The sequence below is a fragment of the Zalophus californianus genome, chromosome 4 (genome assembly GCF_009762305.2).
Source record: "Zalophus californianus isolate mZalCal1 chromosome 4, mZalCal1.pri.v2, whole genome shotgun sequence".
In the NCBI taxonomy this organism is placed as follows: domain Eukaryota; kingdom Metazoa; phylum Chordata; class Mammalia; order Carnivora; family Otariidae; genus Zalophus; species Zalophus californianus.
This window is the reverse complement of record NC_045598.1, coordinates 23,654,003-23,673,574: the sequence shown is the minus strand read 5'-3', so window position 1 is coordinate 23,673,574 and position 19,572 is coordinate 23,654,003. Positions and strand designations below refer to the sequence as shown.

Below are 19,572 nucleotides of genomic sequence, written 5' to 3'. Positions count from 1 at the left end.
TGAGGAGGTATTCTTTCAATTTTTTTTCCCTTCCTCCCTCTACATTAATGGTAAGTAGAGGCTTAACCCCCACAACATCAATCAGGGCACAAATCTGCTACCAACTCTTGTAGAAAAATCAAGCGAGCAGGGTAAATGGAAGGCAAGGGAGAAGGGGTGACAAACTGAGGTCACTTTGAAAATGAGACGCTAGCAATCCCTCTCATGATAGCTCCAACAAGGAAAGTCAGGCTGAGAGTGCTCTTAACACCTGAGTAGGACCAGAAGAAACCTGAGCAAGCAGCTAGCCTATGTTATTACTAAAAGGACACTATATTCGGAGGTCTTAAGTTAGACAAAGAAGAGCAAGAAAGGGTTTGACTTGGATCCTTGAGGAACATATTTCCAAGTCACTTCATTTTTGCAGAATAGTAATGGTCCTTGGAAATAAAAATTTACAGTGCTAACCATAATCCAACACTCTCACTCCTCCTGGTGCAGTACATGGGGATCCTGCACACACAGGGTATCAACCACAAAGGGGGTGGGGTGACAGTAAAGTATTCAGAAGGGCCAGCATTCAGAAGAGGACACAGAAAGGGCATGAACTCTGATGAGTCTAGGAGGAGTAACAGCGTGAGCAGATGAGGCCATCAATGACTAAAAAGCCGGGTGAGCCACACCCAAACCACGTGGCTTCCCCCACCTAGTAAGGGTCCATCACAAGCCTGGCAGAGGCTTCACCTTACCTTTACAGCCACACTTCTTGCAGGTGGTGTTCAGGACAGCCTCAAGGGTGATCTTCTGCCCAGTGTAATCCTGGAAGGACCGCCGCCGCCTCTCTTCTTGCCTATAACGAAAAGGATACTGACTGTTGGCCCTCTTAAGAGATGTGGCCAGAGATACTAGAAGGTAATGCAGTATGCTGGGTTTTTGTTCTGTCTTCGGCAGGTAGAAGGGAGAAAGAAGGAAAAGCGTCATGCATTGGGAGACAAGCGGTGAAAGCAGAAACATGAAATAGATATTTTTTCATTCACAACAGGCTCTGAATTAATAATTATGAATGAGACGACTTCAGCTCACCAATGCACAGAGGATGAAGATATAATTAATCAAGCTCGCTAAGCCCCTGTAACCCTGACGAGGTCACCCACGGGTTTAAAAGACCTTCAAAGACTTTCTAGAACATAAAGTTCAAATTCCTTACTTTGGTACTCGAGGCCTTCCACGGTCTGTCTCTAACCTGCTTCTCCAGCCCCAATTTTACTTGCATGAGATGAGCTAGCCAAACAGGACTAGTTGACCTTCTCCAGATGGTTCGCTGCCCTTGCTCACACAGTTCCCTCTCTCTGAAATACTGCTTTCCCCCTCTCCTCCCACCTCACCACCTCCAAACACTTCAAGGCTCAGCTCAGTCACCACCTCTCCTTCTATCAAGTCTTCTCCTGAGCCCCTCAGCCAGAATTCATCTCTTTGTTCACATTCCTGTAGCATTTCTTAAAAATTCTAAACTTATTACTAAAGTATAATATAGGTACAGAAAAGTGTTCATAAGCATATAGCTTAAATGGTTTTCACAATTTGAACATACCCAGGAAACCATCACTCCAATAAGGAAATAGAACATTGCCAGCACCTCCAAGGCCCCTCTAGTCACCAGGCCTCTCCCAAGGGTAACCGCTATGCTGATTTCTAACAGCATAGATTAGTTGTATCGGTTTTTGTAAATTATGTAAATGGAATCATACAGTATGGACCCTTGCGTGTCTGGCTTCTTTCACTTATTTGTGAGATTCATCCATACTGTTGTGTGCAGTTGTGGATCACTGATTCTCATTGCCATAAGGTATTTTGCTATTGATGGGTATCTGAACAGTTTCTACTATGAACAGTGCTTCTTCTGTGAACTTTCTAGCACGTCTTTTGGTGACAAATATATATATGCATTTCTGTTGGGAAATGCGTTGTTCCAGGTAGGAGTGGAACAGTGTATTGGGTTGTAACCATCAGCTACAGCAGACACTGCCAGCCAGTTTCCTGTAGTGTTTACCAGTTACACTCCTGCCAGCAGCAAAGCCTAAGCACCCCAGTTGTCATGGCTCTTTCTCTGACCTTTACTGTCACACACGGTACCTGCACAGAGTGGGGACTCAAAAATGTTTGTTCAAAGAGTATCACCCTCAATTACTCTTTTTTTCAAACTCCAACTGTAGTCTGTACACACTGCAGTCCTAACACATATCACACTTTATTGCCTGATACATTGTTTCTTCTCTAGATTGTGAGCCCTTTTTACAATATCTTACTTGTGTTTGTTTCCCCACATCTTAGCCCAAAGCTTGGCAAGCAACAGCATCAGTAAATATTTGCTGAGGGACGCCTGGGAGGTTCAGTCAGTTAAGCGTCTGCCTTTGGCTCAGGTCATGATCAGAGTCCTGGGATCAAGTCCCACATTGGGCTCCCTGTTCAGTGGGGAGCCTGCTTCTCCCTCTGCCTGCCGTTCCCCCTGCTTGTGCTCTTTCTGTCAAATAAATAAAATCTTTTAAAAATTAATTAATTAATTAGTTAAGATAAATAAATAAATGTTTGTTGAAATTTCTATGCTCTTGGGGCTTCTGGGTGGCTCAGTCGGTTGAGCGTCCAACTCTTGGTTTTGGCTCAGATCATGATGTCGGAGCCATGGGATCGAGCCCCGCATCGGGCTCTGCACTCAGCAGGGATTCTGCTTGATACTCTCTCTCCCTCTGCCCCTCCTCCACTCACGCTCTCTTTCTCTCTCAAATAAATAAATCTTTAAAACAAAAAGTCTGTGCTCTTGACCCCAAATATTTTTTCTTTACCTGAACCTTTTTAACTTTGAACTCTGACTTCACCTAAGCTTTTCCAACTATTCACCAAGTCTCTATAGAGTCCAGCAAAAACAGAACTATTTTGCCAAAAAAGCCACCAATACCCAGAGAAATGCAGGATGACATCAAAGCAGAACAGAACTACCCACCTCATGTATTTTAGCCAACAGTTTCATGGGATACACTGGTTTACGAGAGGAAACAGAAAAGACCAAGATACTCCATATTCTGTCCTGGTCCCTCTTCAGTTCAGCTCACACACTGCATCTTCTCTAAAATGTTCCCTGCCACCAGAGGCAGAGTTAATTACTCTTTTGTGTTCCCACAGCATTTTACTCTCTCTTCATTTTGTTAGATTTGTATTTTGGCTCACCCTCTGTACCATGAACAGGCCTTCAAAGATAAAGACTATGTCTGGGGTGCCTGGGTGGCTCAGTCAGTTAAGCATTCGACTCTTGATTGCCTGTCTCCCTTTTCTGTGCTCACTGCCATGCTGGTTTAGGCCTCGCTACTTTGCGTCTACATAGTAACAAGTTTTCTCCTCCAATCCATCCAGGGCACATAGTTGAATTAACCTTTCTTTTGTTCAGTTCAACTCTTACTGGCAAGCACCAGTACCAGTGACGAGTAAGTGTGTCAAAAAGGCAGAACACCGTCCTTCTCAAGGAGCTTACAGTCTAGCAGTGGAGGGAGACATACAGGTGAATAATTATAGTGGTGAACCACAAACACTCTTCTAAAAGACTATGCTATGCTGGCTAAACCTACCCGGAAACTGCCTTTCCCCCTTTCCATTTACAGATTCCCTTTAACACTCTGGGACTGGGGGGATGAAATGTAAGACAGATATTGGTGGAAAATGAAAGGCAGCTGACAAACTGTGGATGGCTGGAGACAGCACTAAGACACTGAGCATAACAGGGTGAGGTCAGAGAATGGTGTACAAGGAGAGACTAATCTGATCAGGAGTCTCTCCCCCCTCAAGGGCTTTAAAAAATTTTTAATATTTTAGTTATTTATTTGAGAGAGAGAGCAAGAGGGAGCATAAGCAGGGAGGAAGGAAAAGCAGACACCCCGCTAAGCAGGGAGCCCGATGTGGGGCTTGATCCCAAAACCCTGGGGTCATGACCTGAACTGAAGGCAAATGCTTAACTGACTGAGCCACCCAGGTGCCCCAGGGCTTTTAAAAAATTAACGCTGTTTGACTGATAGTCAAAGTCAAAGCTCTCCACAATCTTACTCCAACATACCACCTTTCAAGTCTTACGTTCTAGTACTTGACTGTACTCTCCTCTTTCCTAAACCAAGACTCCTGGGCTTTCCTGCATAGTGCCTTTCCTTAAATCATTTCTTCTGTTGGGAATACCATTTCTTCCCCTGTTGCCTGACAAAATCTTATCCATTCTTCTAGAACTAGCACAAATGCCACCTCTCTTCCAGCCATCGGGGCCTGAAATCAACTCATCCTCTTCAAGCTAATTCCTAGAACCCTTTCTTTAACCTACTCTTTTAGCATTTATTACATTTGCCTTATATTAAAGTGATCTGCATAATTATCTCATTATACTAGGCAGTAAGGTCCTTAGGCAGAAAACTTGGTATTGCCACTGAACCTAATATGGAATATGAACCCAAAAAATATTTGTTGAATAAATGAGTAAATGAAAGCACAAACTAACAACTGCTACACATCAGGCACTCTGGGAGATAAGAAAGAGCTGTGTCCCCTTGTTCTCCCAGGTCTTATATATTCTTTCAAAAGAAAAGATGTGATAATCACAAAAGAAAAACAAAGAAATCTTTTAAAACAATAACTACAAGTAGCTACCATATACTAAGATTCTACTACAGACTACACACTAATCTGGCTCTTTACAAACAAGCCTGTATTTAAATCATTCCATCATTTCTGAGATGTAGGCATCATATCCTCCATCTGATAGTAAGAAGCTGAGGGTCAGAGAAGAGGAATCTGCTTAAGGTCATATACTAGTTTGCAGCAGAACTAGGACTCTTTCTGATTTACATCTAACTCTAAAACCTCTCATCATTCCACTATATCGTGCTTCTTTCCTGGATGCAGCTCTAGAAATAGTTTACAACAAAAGTTACTGTTTGGCCACTTGGTTATTACTAGAAATAGCCTATACATAGAGACCTGTACAGCCCAAAACCAGGGAGCACTTTCCCTTCTCTACCCTTGTTTTGAGACAGAGAAGAAGCTTTTATTTTACTTATTTTACATTTTACCCCTACAAGGGTGACTTTGGGAAATTCCATTGCTTTTTAATGAGTCATATGTACATAGCACAGGATTCTTCGGAGCAGAAGCAACTTATTATAATGTAATCAGTAAATGCCAGACTTAAATAATATTACTGAGCTCTGAGTTATAAAACATTTCTACTATAACTGAAAGGTGTTTTGTCAATAATCAGACTTACAAACATGTCAATATTTAGAGATGAAATTACAGAAATATGGAAAAACTCTAAGTCACATGCAACAGCTAGAAGCATCATGTGGTAAAAAGGGCCCTAGCCTCAATGTCCTAGTTCAGATCCTTGACCCACTATAATTTGTCATTAACCACAAGGAAATTACTTATCACCAAGCATCAAGATAGAAACTAGGAATATAGGGATGTCTGGCTGGCTCAGTCAGTGAAGCATGCAACTCTTGATCTTGGAGCTGTGGGCTCAAGCCCCACATTGGGTGTGGAGATTGCTTAAAAATAAAATCTTTTTTTTTTTCAAAATTTATTTACTTAGAGAGAAAGAGTACACACATGGGGAGAGGCAGAGGGAGAGGGGGAGAGGGAGACAAGCAGACACCACCCTGAGTAGGAAGCCCAACACGGGGCTGGATCTCAGGACCCTGAGATCATGACCTGAGCTGAAATCAGAGTCAGATGCTCGACCAACTGAGCCACCCAGGTGCTCAAAACTAAAATCTTTAGGAAAAAAAGGGGTGGGGGGTGCCTGGGTGGTTTAGTCAGTTAAGCATCTGCCTTTGGCTGAGGTCATGATCCTAGGGTCCTGGGATCGAGCCCTGCATCGGGCTCCCTGATCAGTGAGGAGCCTGCTTCTCCCTCTGCCTGTCACTTCCCCTGCTTGTGCTCTGTCAAAAAAATAAAATCTTAAAAAAAAAAAAAGAGAAGAAAGAAAGAAAGAAAGAAACTAAGAATATAAAGTAAAATGGAGATAATACCCACTTTGGAGGTTATGAGAATCAGACACACAAATGTACATAAACTACCTTGCATAATGCCTGGCACAAAGTATGTATCCAATATCAATTCCCTCCCTTTTAGGTAAAATTACTTTGTATCCACAGTGATTTTGCTTAGAACTATAAACATAAGGGTTTCCAAACTTTTCCCCACCAAGATCCCACTCAAACATTTATTTTTTTCCTGTTTTTTAAATTAATCAATAACTGAGGCACCTGAGTGGCTCAGTCGGTTAAGCGTCTGCCTTAGGCTCAGGTCATGACCCCCGCCATCAGGCTCTCTGCTCAGCAGGGAGTCTGCTTCTCCCTCCGACCCCTTCTCCCCCCTCTCATGCTCTCTCTCTCTCTCTCAAATAAATAAATCTTTAAAAAAAACAAATAAATTAATCAATAATGTAATTGCCACTGAGAGCACCTAATTAGCATGAGATAAACAATGTGATATTTTAACATCAAAAGCAATACAGTAAAGTCATGGTTAACCTGAAGGTAAATGCATGATTTTGTTTGGTTTTCTGAAACACTGGAAACAGTTCAGAAACCCTTCACAGAACTTTAGGGAGCTAGGAACCCCTGATCAGAAATCACTGGCATACATTCAAGAAAGACTTTGAGACAGATAGCAAATTCCTTATATCACCAGATATTAGCCTACATGTATAGCAAATCTTCCATTCCTAAATGAAAGGTCAGAAGAACCAATGAAAGTAAGATGTCATATTCAGAACACAGTTATCCCAAGATGCATTAAACCCTACTGGAGTTGCTTCTAGATTACCCTACTCTTCCACATGGTCTTTATCTTTTTTGAGCCCCTGTGCTAGGAGAGAGACAAGTAGCAGGTGCTTAATGAATGCCTGTTGGCTAACCGGTTAAAGGGCAGACAAAGAATAAGGGGAAGGAAACAAAACCACTGATGGAGCATTTCTATGCTCTGCATGTGAGCATCCAATCTTAGAACTCTATGCAGTATGGTGTTATCGAAATCCAAGGATCACAAGGGCTACATAACTCATCAATATCAGACTATAAATGGCAGAGTTCCTAGGTCAGCCTGATTCACTACTGCATTCTGTGGTTTGAGAAGTAGCATTGTAGCCTTTCCAAACCTTTTACCTACTCAATGATAACGTTGTTAGGGTCGAGGTCTTTCCCAGTCCCTTGGTTGACAACTTTCATGGAGAGGGACACTTTTATCCTATCATTTTTCATCTGTAAAGACAAAAGCAAAGTCACCAACAGCTAAGAGTACACCATTTAGACTGCTGGTCTAAAATCTAACTAAGCATCAAAGCTTTTATCATCATAACAAACACTGAGCTTCTCTAATGGCTGAGGTCCTGTACTAGGAACACTGGGGGTACTAATGAGCACTATAAATAGATCTTGTGGCAGAATAACTCTAGGAAATTGTTTTTATCTCATTCTTGTCCTTCTGGGGAGGAAAGACAGAAATGGTTGTCAGAAATTCAAGGCCTGTGGAGGTAACCAGGCAGAAAATAAATGCTGTTTTTTCCACGTAAGTTCAGCATAATGATGGGTTCAGAGATCCATGAGCCCAGAATGTGTTTCCCAAACATTCCAGACTAGACTAGATCCCCTTTTGGACTTGGTCTAGTGCATTTTTAAACATGAAGGCAATTGTTAACTATGTTGGTCCTCTTTTGCTTCCTCCATCACTTGACGCCCTTTTCCACTTCAGGGTGTCTGCATCAGTTATTCTCCCTGCTTGGAACATGCTTATCCTAACTTTTCACATGACCAGTGCCTTTTCCTTTAGGTCTCAGCTCACACATCATTTCCACAGAGAGCCTATTCCTGACCACTTCATCTAAATCTACCGCTGATACTGCTTGAGCCCATTACGGCACTTACTATAATTTACAATAATAATTACAATTACAATTATTTTATACGTATGTTTGCTTACTTTTATATTTGTCTCATTCAGTTACATTCTACATAAAGCTCCATAACAGCTGAGGTCACCTAGGTCTGGTTCACTCTTATATCCCTCAGACTAGTACATATTAAGCACTCAAATAGTATCTATTTCAGACCTGTCTCCCCTGCGGTTCTCTGGTACAAGAACAGGCTGCCCACATCCACAACCCTCATGCCCTCAAGTGAGATGCTGTTAACAGCGTCCTTCAAACCTCTCTCACTTGCCTCACACTGCATGGTGCCAGGTATTAGGAGCAATAGCGGTAAACTCTGCCTTTTTATTGTTTTGGTCCAAACTGAAGTGTACTGGGCAGCTATTCTTTGAAATTTATGATTAAAACTAGTCCCATAAATTAAGTTTTCTTTTCTCTTTTTGGTTCTTTTTTTTTTTTTTCACCTACCACTTGGAAACTTCATAAAATTGGGAAACATAAACTTCACGGAGGAAAGTTCTATAAAAGTACTTATCGCACCACACTTATTATAGTTTACACCACACCCTTCTGAGTTTAGACAGCTGGCCAGAAGATTTCAATTCAGGACAGAATACAGTGGCAGGATTCAAAAATAAGATCATCAGCCACAGTTAACAATATATACACATTCGCCACCATAAAATACCAACACTTCCCCCCCAGCTTTTCCTCAGTCTTTCTAACAACATGAAAGTTGCACAGAACCTTACCTCTCGACCAATAAGCTTCACCCACACTTTGTCTCCGACATCTACTATCTCAGAGGGCTTATCCACACGACAGGATGACATGTGAGTTCGATGGACCAGACCTGGGTACAAGAAGAAATGAAATAAAACACAGGGTATATCTGGCATTTATACTCTAAATAATGAGGTAAGGAAAAGATGGGAGTTGAGGATTCACTGAAAAATGTGTGTTAATTTAAAACTGTAAATTAAGACAATTTGAGATCACTTTTTGTACTTAATCAGCACATATTCTTTAAAAATAATGCTCAATGTTAGCAAACATGTGATACAAGAACAATACATTAGTAAAAACACAAATCAGTGAAAGTCTTTGAAAGCAAGGGCATCAAGACATTTATACCTTTTTTTAAAAAAAAAAAGATTTCATTTATTTATTTGACAGAGAGAGAGAGGGAACACAAGCACGGGGAGTGGGAGAGGGAGAAGCAGGCTTCCCGCTGAGCAGGGAGCCCGATGCGGGGCTCGATCCCGGGACCCCAGGATCATGACCTGAGCCGAAGGCAGATGCTTAACGACCGAGCCACCCAGGCACCCCAAGATATTTATACCTTTGATGCAAGAATATCATCATTAGAATTTTTCCAAAAGAAAAAACTTAACAGAGGCAAAACCCAAAAACCTATGGGTATATAAAAATACTTGTAGTGGGCGCCTGGGTGGCTCAGATGGTTAAACGTCTGCCTTCAGCTCGGGTCATGATCCCAGGGTCCAGGGATCGAGTCCCATATCGGGCTCCCTGCTCAGTGGGGAGCCTGCTTCTCCCTCTGCCTCCACCTCTCTCTCTTTCTCTCATGAATAAATAAATTTAAAAAAATTAAAAAATTAAAAATAAAATAAAAAAATACTTGAAAGGTTTAAAAAAAACTATAAAGCAATCTAAATGACCAATAATTGGAAAATTAGCTTGGTAAACTATGGTAAATCAGTCAAATGGAAGAGTAAGCAGCCAATTAAATTACAATTACAGAAAATAATTATGATAGATGTTAAGTGAAAAAAGAAAATCTAAACAAGGTGCCATTTTTAATCTATTAACAACATATTTAGAAAATAATATGCATGGGTGAGAGCACAGTAAAATAAATATTGCTAAGGCTAGCATAAAATTTTAGAAATCATTTAGCAATCACTAACAGGAGTGGTAAAAATATTTAATAAAATTAATTAAAAGTTAAATGATGGATTAGTTATTAAATCATTTTTTAAATATTTATAATAGATATCCTTCTCCTGTCCGTCCAAAGTCCTTTCCTGGGAGAACCACCTTCCCTACTTTTTTTTAATAAATAATTTCGGATTTTTATGAATAAAATTATTAAAGTATTAATCAACATCACCTTCCCTTTTTTTTTTAAGATTTATTTATTTGACACAGAGAGAGAGAGAGAGAGAGACACAGCGAGAGAGGGAACACAGCAGGGGGAGTGGGAGAAGGAGAAGCAGGCCTCCCGCTGAGCAGGGAGCCCGATGTGGGGCTCAATCCCAGGACCTGGGATCATGACCTGAGCCGAAAGCAGACGCTTAACGACTGAGCCACCCAGGCACCCCACCTTCCCTACTTTCTAAAATAAATCTGGTCCATGGGATTTGGTTGAAGCTGACATAACCCCCAACTGTGGGCACATGACACATGCCTAATCAATCAAGATACTTCACCCCACTGAGTGATTAGCTAAATCAATTAATCTTTTTCAAGACATCTTTCAGGATAATAAACTACAAAAACTTACCAATGCCCATCTTTACCACCAGGTGGCAAGAGTTGGCCCAAGGTAAGACACAAAGCCCTGAAGGTGTAATCTGAGCACCTGATACAGCCCTGGGGAAGCTAGATTTTCCTGCACCCCACAATGAGAATAGCCAAAACATTTCTCAACTGTTTTTCTGTCCCCTTCAATGTATTTTGAAGACAGAAAAAATTAGAAACAAACTAGGGGCACCTGGGTGGCTCAGTCCGTTATGCATCTGCCTTCAGCTCGGGTCATGATCTCAGGGTCCTGAGACTGAGCCCCAAGTTGGGCTCCCTGCTCAGCAGGGAGTCTGCTTCTCCCTCTCCCTCTGCAGCCCACCGCCCCCACCACCCACCCCACTCGTGCTCTCTCTTGCCCGCTAAAGAATTTTTTAAAAAACGATGCTTAAAAGATTATATAAGAATACGTCCATAACTCATTCTTTAGTAAATATTTGATTGCCTACTCTGTGTCAAGCACTGAAGACAACCAGCATTTTCTCATGTAAATAACAAAAGTACAACAGAAAATTATATGGTATCCCTCTCCCTCTGCCCCTCCCCCCATGTTCTCTCTTTCTCTCCCTCTCTCTCTCAATAAAATCTTTTTAAAAAGGGGGGGCGCCTGGGTGGCTCAGTTGGTTGAGTGTCTGCCTTCTAGTCAGGTCATGATCCCAGGGTCCTGGGACTGACCCCTGCGTCATCCTCCCTGCTCAGCGGGGAGTCTGTTTCTCCCTCTCCCCCTCTCCCTCCACCCTCATGTTCTGTCTCTCTAATAAATAAAATATTTACAAAAAAATTGTATACAGTATGATTACAAATGCTTAAAAAAGACTTTAGGGGAGGTGGGTGGGGGTTGAGGTAACTGAGTGACAGGCATTAAGGAGGGCACTTGATGTGAAGAGCACTGGGTGATATATGCCACAGATGAATTACTGAACTCTAAATCTGAAACTAATGATGTACTGTATGTTGGCTAATTGAATTTAAATTTTAAAAAAAGAAGACTTTAAAAATCAGAAAAAATGATCCAAAATGCTGTAACAATGGTTATCCTAGGGTACAGGATTATATGTTAATTTTTTTCTTTATTTTCAAGTCTTTCAGTAATAGAGAAAATTATCTCTATTCTGGGGAAAATAAATACAACATACAATTATTTTGAATGAACATAAACCAGGAATGTAAACTAGAGAAAAATGATTAAGTCAAAGAGTTACATCTAAAATACCTGCCCTCCCTTAAATTGCGTGGGGGAATGATGAGCCTGTATTCTCTCTCTTAAGCTCACTCTCTCATGCGTGCATCCACAAGGACATTGTCTCAGCAGGCATGTATCTGTGATGAGAAGTATCTGCCCTCTGCTTGGAGCTCCTGTTGGAAGTCACAGCTTGCTCTGACCAGGGTCACTGGGGCTCACATACCTACTGCAGCTCATTTTGGAGGCTGACAGCCTATCTCTATGAATAACTCTGGGTCCTTCAAAATGTTATATACATCATAAAACCTATGTTTTTAATCTTAGACCACATCACGTAATCTCCAAATTGGATAAAACATGCGAGGCTGGGGGTCCCCCCCACCTGCCCCCAGGATGGTGTAACGAGCAGAGCAGCCTGAAAGTCTGAAGAGGATATTCAGATGCCCTACAGGAAAGGGAAACCTTGCACTTTGGCATTTTTTGGCTGCAACTGTTCTCTCATTCTAAAATTCACTTCTTTCCTCTATTGCTAATGAAAGTTATGAAGGAAATTAATGTTGAATCTAATAATACTTGCATTTCTTTTCTATCCTGAAACAGAAGGTCTGTACCACAAACAAGGAAATAATGGCATTAACCATTTGTCCTCCCACCTGATCTCAAAGTAGGATATTCTTTGGTCTGGGCATCATTCCTGGTTCAATGTGGCATTATTAGTAGTGAAAAACTGGAACTTCAAAATGATCATGTGGTACAACTGATGATAGACTAATGTTTAAATGTTTACAAAAGTATGTGAAAAGATGAAGAAATGTTTAAGGCTCATTAAGTGTAAAAAGCTACAAAATACATATATACAGAGTATAAACTGAAACTCAACATTAAGTTTTATGTACATGTGACTTATAAAAAATATACCAAAATGTTAATAGTGCCTATCTGTGTGGTAGTAGTATCATATAATTCCTTCAGAATCTTTCCCCTTATTTTTCTATAATATGCATGCAATATTTTAATCATAAAAGTATCTTAAAAGCAAAATAGAAAATGATACGTACACTACAACTGAGGTAAAACTATGTCTCATATAGACACAGACCAAAAGAGAATATAAAAATAGTTATGCCAGGGTGCAAGATTTTTATAGTTAAGACATTAATGGCTTATTACCAAAAGACCTTAGCTTACAGGGTGAATTAAATAAGGGAAATGGTCTAGCCCTCAGCCATGAAGGCAAATGTCAGGTGGGCAGTTGGATATGTAAGTCCATAGCTCAGAGGAGGCATATGAACTGAAGATACAAATATATGTAGGAGTCTGCAAATGTAAACTTATGTACTAAAATACTTTAACCAGGGGCACCTGGGTGGCTCAGTCGGTCAGGCATCTGCCTTCAGCTCAGGTCATGATCCCAGGGTCCTGGGATCAAGCCTGCGCGGGGCTCCCTGCTCAGTGCGGAGTCTGCTTCTCCCTCTACCTCTGCCCCTCCCCCTTCCATTTGTGCTCTCACATGCATACACACTCCCTCTCTCAAATAAATAAAATCTTTTAAATAAATAATAAAATAAATTAATCTGATGGTCAATATAGTGATTGGTACAGGGACAGACACAATTCACCAATTTATTAATTTATAACAGAGGATATACTTTTTTTAAAAAAGATTTCTTTCTTTCTTTGTGAGAGAGAGAGGGGGAGAGAGAGTGCACGCACACACACAAGAAGAGGGAGTGGCAGGCAGAGGGAGAAGCCGGCTCCTTGCCAAGCAAGGAGCATGATGTGGGACTCGATCCCAGAACCCTGGGATCATGATGTGAGCCAAAGGCAGATGCTTAACCAAGTGAGCCACCCAGGCATCCCGAGGATATACTTTTTAAAATTCCCAGCCCTTGCCTAATAGACTACTCACTGTCCCCTACTCACTGTTTTTAGGTATCAAATACTTAAAAAATTGGATAAGTGATCAGAAATTGTTACAACACAGAATCAGAACAAAATGGTGACACATGGTTTAAGATAGGTTTCCAGTCCACAACTTTAATGGACTATCACTTCCTCATAAAAGAATCCATCTCTCTCTAGTTCCTAGCATCAGATTCATTTCTGCTCTCAATAAAGGGAAGACAAACACTGCCAACTTCAGATTCTCAGGCTTTCTTATACTATGTTCCAGCCTGACAACCTACCCTGTTCACATAATCTCCCCCTAGATAGAATGATACAGTCAATTAGATTTGTCTCCTAAATTATAATTTCATTACAATCCCTTTTCTCTGAAATCACACCCAGATTAGCTTGTTACCATCTCAAGAGTGCTCTCATCTCTTTAGTCACAGAGTTACAGGCAATTACCTGGTATATTTCTATCTATGGCTAATCTCATACTCTGTATGGGGGATTCATCACCAGTTGCATTCTCAGAGGACAGTCTATATTCTTGGGAGGTATTTCACTGTTACCCACATAAACCACCCACAGTTGGATTAAGTGGATATGGTAGAGGGCACCAAATAACACATTTGAGGCCCCCTCACTCTGTGCTGGATACCTCACTAAATACGGTACATCCACCCATTCATTTAATCTTTATATCAACCCTGTGATGTAGGTTCACATGAGGAAATACAGTAAATGATAAATACATTGTGCAAGATCACAAAGCTAATAAAGAACTGCAATTCAAATATGAGTCTGTAGGGTCTTCTACAACATACTGATATTTCTCCAATTTTTATTATTGATCTGTTATCTTTTCAATTAAAAAAAAAGAAAGATGGTCTCATCTATAAGTAGTAGAAACACATCTAATTCTGCTCCAGCATATGCTCCAAAATGAACAGAAATAATGAAAATGCTTTGCTTGTCCGTTTACATGGAAGGGAGCTCTTCAGAGCAGTTTGTGCCTGGATTTCTGACATGAAGCCATAAATGCCCAAAGGGCATATCAAGTCCATCATCACATTCAGTAAACCCAACAGGACACTTAAACAGACTGAATCCCATCTGAGTGTCTGCTAGCAAAAGAAGAAAAGAAATTGTGACAACTTGGAAAGACCTAGCATCTCAATCACCATATATAAAACACAAACAGAGGGTAGCCTATTATTGTTCCCTTAAAAATACTCTCCCAAATGTGCTGTTCAACCTTAATTTCTTTTACAACTCCCAGTGACTATAAAGAGGTGAAAATTATAAACCATTAAAGGATAGCTACAGCCCAAAAATGTCAAAATAAAAGGTCCCCTTTATCTTTGGGGGATCTGAATTCCCTTTCTAGAATTTTCATATAAGTTATCACCAATGGTGTATGACAATAATGTAAGTCCACAAATTAAAGTGCTTTCACACCCTTTATCTTGTTGGGATTATAGACTCACTCAAAAGTTACTAAATATCCACAATATTATAGGAAAAAATGGATTCAAGGACAAGTAAGACATGATCCTGCCAATCAAGAATCTCGAAAACATGCACATCATTCCCGTTTCACAGATAAGGAAACTGAGGCTCAAGTCTTACTCAAAGGCTCAAAGCAACTGGGAGTCAAAAGCCAATAAATGGCAGAGCTGGGACTAGAACTTATTCATTTAATAAAATGTACTTAACACCCACTATTCCTCAGGTACTGTTCTAGGCCCCAACATTTCACAGTTCAGTGGATAACTACAACTTCACTTATATTATTACACCACATTGTAATTTGTTCATATCTCTAGACTATGAACAATCTGAGAGCAGCAGGGACTGTTTTCTTATCTCTCTGTTCCCACCTAACATAGTGACCAGATAATAAAATTCAATAATTATTTGCTAAACTGAATACATGCTAAAAACATTTGAGCTTCAGGGTGCCTGGGTGGCTCAGTCAGTTAAGTGTCTAACTCTTGATCTCAGCTCAGGGCTTGATATTGGGGTCGTGAGTTCAAGCCCTTGTGTTGGGCTCCACGAAGTAAAAATATTTGTGCTTCTACCATAAGCAAGACATTTTAAAAGTATAACACTGAACAATCTCTGATCCCAAAATTTCATGTGCTGGTGGGGCAGAGGATAGTAGAGCAAAAAAAAAGAACTTCATAAAAAAATTGCATTGACACTATGATAGTCACTAGCCATGTTGCTAAGTTTAAATTTAAATTAAAATAAAGTTGAAAGGCAGTGGCTACATTATTAGACAGCAAAGATGTGCTATAATGCAAAAATATATTTGGTCTTTGTCCCTGGTTCCTAGACAGGCTGCACAGAACTCCTATAACTCTTGGCATCTCTCCAGTGAGAGGAGAGTCTTTTGTTATTCATAAGCCCCTTCTGATCACACCAGAGTTTGTGCTAATGAGGTGACTTAGCATGGGGCTCCTAGAGGTCTCTGAATGGGCCAAGTCTCCAGAAGATCAAATGATGAGAGGGTTGGAACTTTCAGCCTCACTGGTCTCCAGGAAAGAGGGGGAGGGGCTAGAGAGTAAGCTCTCTAAAAACTCTTGAATGGTGAGATTCAGACAGCTTCCAGGTTAGTGAACACATGAGCTTGTTGGGAGGGTGGTGTGCCAGAGAAGACATGTAAGCTGGGAATACACCCCCCACCCATACCTTGCCATTCTAGCAAATTATCAAACTTGAGGAGGGGGTTGTGGGAACCCTTGCTTCATAGCCCACCATTCAGAAGTCCAGGTGGCTCAGGACTTATGACTGGCATCTGAAATAGGGGAAGTCTTGTGAGTCTGAGCCCCTTTAACTTGTGGGATCTGACACCTGCTCAAGGTAGATAGTGTCAGAAGTGAATTAAGACGCCTCCTGTTGGAAGCTGGAGAACTGGTTAGTGTCAGAAAACACACTGGAACAGATACAGAACATTTCCCTCATCACACAGAGTTTTATTAGGCACCACTACGAGATGGGGGAAAATCTAGGTTAAATCTGAACACTAGGAAGGGGTCTTCAACTAAGTAGTGGTAAAAATTCTAAGAATAGAAGGCTGAGAAAAACAACCAAGTCTCCCTTCCCGAATCAAAATGTTAAAGTCTGGAGAGTAGAATTATTTTATAGCTCAGTCCTTTTGGCTTGGGACTTAATGATCTTCCCCCTTCGAGAGCAGAGAAGCTAAAATACAACTGTTCGAGTTATGCAGTAAACCCACAGAAAAGACTGGGATTAGAGAGTTCCCACCTAATTACTTGGCTTCCTGAGCTCTCCCTCTGAGGCTTGTCTCGCCAGCTGTCAGACTAACAGATCACATGTAAGCAGAAAGCCATAATCAGAGGCATCCCCTGACAGGGCATGGACACGAATGAGTTGAAGACTGACTGCTGAGAGGCGGCAGGCCTTTCATCTCCACACAGTCCCCAAAGTGCCACATAAATGCTCAAGTAGGATGGGACTTTCAAGTACTGGGAGCTATGGCAAGTACACCATGAAAATCTGTCTTCAGACCAAAAGAGGTACATGCCTATAGGGACCGGGATGAGTTCCCTCACATTAAAACCTAGACAACATAAAATGAGAAACTTTATAACAGATTGCTGACTGCTAGCTTGGAAACTACTGGTGAACCCTTTCTAATTCCAAGATGCAATTTGTGGCACAGTAGTCTTCAAGGCTAGAAGCATGGCTTTATTATCCAAAGATCAGCTGTTGGATTTATTTTTAAAGAAAAATTTTGTTTTAAAAAACTGCACAAAGAAAAAGTCTCTATTCCACGTCCATGTCTCCCGTAGCAAACTGAACCCTCCAGAGGTGACCCCTGTTAACAGTTTGTTGAGTAAGCTTCTAGGCTTTCTTCTAAACATATGCAATAATTCAAAAAACTACATAGGCTAATGTATACATGCTTTAAAATGTAGGTAGGGATGGGACACCTGGGTGGCTCAGACGGTTAAGCGTCTGCCTTCAGCTCAGGTTTTGATCCCAGGGTCCGGGGATCAAGTCCTGCATCAGGCTCCTTGCCGAGGAAGGAGCTCCCTGCTTCACTTCCCTTCACCCCCTGCCTGCCTCTCCCCCTGCTTGTGCCCTCTCTCTGATAGATATAGATAGATAGATAGATAGATAGATAGATAGATAGATAGATAGATAGATAGATAAATAAAATCAATCTTCAAAAAAATTTTTTAAATGTAGGCAGGAAGGGTCATGCTCTTCAAACTGCTGCAACATGCTTTTTCGTCTTACCTTAGACATCCTTCCATTTCAATAAATTGGGACTTACCCATTTCATCAATTCTAAGAGGCACTTTCCTGCCCTCACTTTACCATCTCTGAAATAAGAATGCTTCCTACAACCAGTGCCATCTTACAAAGGCTTTCAGTCAGGCATCAGTGTGGGGGTAGTTGTATCAGAACTTCTCACAGATCCTTTATGGTGAAAGGAAGAAGGCACCAGCATCAAAGTATCATGCTTCTTATCATCTGCATAGTCCACTGCACAAATGTACATAATTTATCTAAGTCTATGCTACAAACTAAATCCACTAAAGGACTGCTGGATTAAAGGGGAAGCACATTAAAAATGTGAATAGGCATTGCCAAAATCTTTAACAATTTATACTCTCAACAGTAAGTAAAACTATTATTGGAAATACCTATTTCCAAAACTGGTCATTAAAAGCAATTTTTTTAAGTTTTTATTTAAATCCCAGATAGTTAACATAGAGAGTAACAGCAATGTCTTTAATAATTGTTAATCTCAAAAATCTTATGAGTATTTTAAATCACTTTAAAAAACTATTTTGAGATAATTTTATTTTATTTTTTTTAAAGATTTTATTTATTTATTTTAGAGAGAGAATGAGATAGAGAGAGAGCATGAGAGGGGAGAGGGTCAGAGGGAGAAGCAGACTCCCCGCCAAGCAGGGAGCCCGATGCGGGACCCGATCCCGGGACTCCAGGATCATGACCTGAGCTGAAGGCAGTCGCTTAACCAACTGAGCCACCCAGGCGCCCTATTTTGAGATAATTTTAGATTCACATGTAGTCACAAGAAATATGCAGAGGGGCACCTGGGTGGCTCAGTCGGTTAAGCGGCTGCCTTCGGCTCAGGTCATGATCCCAGAGTCCTGGGATTGAGTCCCATGTTGGGCTCCCTGCTCAGTGGAGAGCCTACTTCTCCCTCTCCCTCTGCCTGCCTCTCTGCCTACCTGTGCTCACTCTCTCTCTCTGTCAAATAAATAAATAAAATCTTAAAAAAAAAAAAAGAAATATGCAGAGAAAACCTGGGGAGCCCTTACCCAGTTTCTTAACTGTAATAGTAAGTATAGCATTTCTGGTGTTCTCTGAGTTATTCTAGCAAAATTATCAAAACTGGGGTCGGGGATGGTGTGGGAACACTGAAATGTGTAGTGTACCAGAAGTCTGGATAACCTGGGGACTCGATGCTTGTACCTGGTGTCTGAAGTGAGGGCAGTCTTGTGGAACACAGCCCTGAAGTCTGTGGAGTCGGGCCCTACCTCGGCAGTTAGTGTCAGAACTGAACTAAACTGTAGGATAACCAGCTGGTGTCAAGAATCAGAGAGCTGGTTAATTGCATGCCACATTCTGCAATGGCAATAAACAACTGCAGTACTGACACATGCCACAGCATGGAAGATCCTAGAAAACATGCTGAGTGAAAAAAACCAAGTCACAAAAGACCCCATGTTGTATTATTCCACTTAATAGGAAATGTCCAGACAAGGCAAACAAAGACAGAAGGTAGACTAGTGGCTGCCTAAGACTCAGGCAGGTAGGATGGTAATTTGGAGTGACTGCTAATAGGTACAGAGTTTCTCTTTGGGGGTGATGAAAATGTTCTCACGTTAGATTATAGTGATGGCTGCAAAACTGAATATACAAAAAAACCCCCAAAACACTGAATTGTACATTTGGGTGAAATGCACAGTATAAGAATTACTTCTCAATAAAACTGCCAAAAAAAAAAAAAAAGGAT

At 41.0% G+C, this 19,572-nt stretch overlaps 1 protein-coding gene across 1 annotated transcript in view; it reads right to left on the bottom strand.

Moving 5' to 3' along the window:
* The window catches only part of ZCCHC17 (zinc finger CCHC-type containing 17), a 57,417-nt gene that overhangs the window by 17,454 nt on the left and 20,391 nt on the right, over nucleotides 1–19,572 (bottom strand). The window contains exons 4-6 of the mRNA XM_027580971.1: nucleotides 8,689–8,789; nucleotides 7,180–7,271; nucleotides 729–829 (exon numbers count right to left, since the gene is read on the bottom strand). Of these exons, the coding sequence (XP_027436772.1) occupies nucleotides 729–829; nucleotides 7,180–7,271; nucleotides 8,689–8,789 (294 nt within the window). The remainder of the gene's footprint in view (nucleotides 1–728; nucleotides 830–7,179; nucleotides 7,272–8,688; nucleotides 8,790–19,572) is intronic.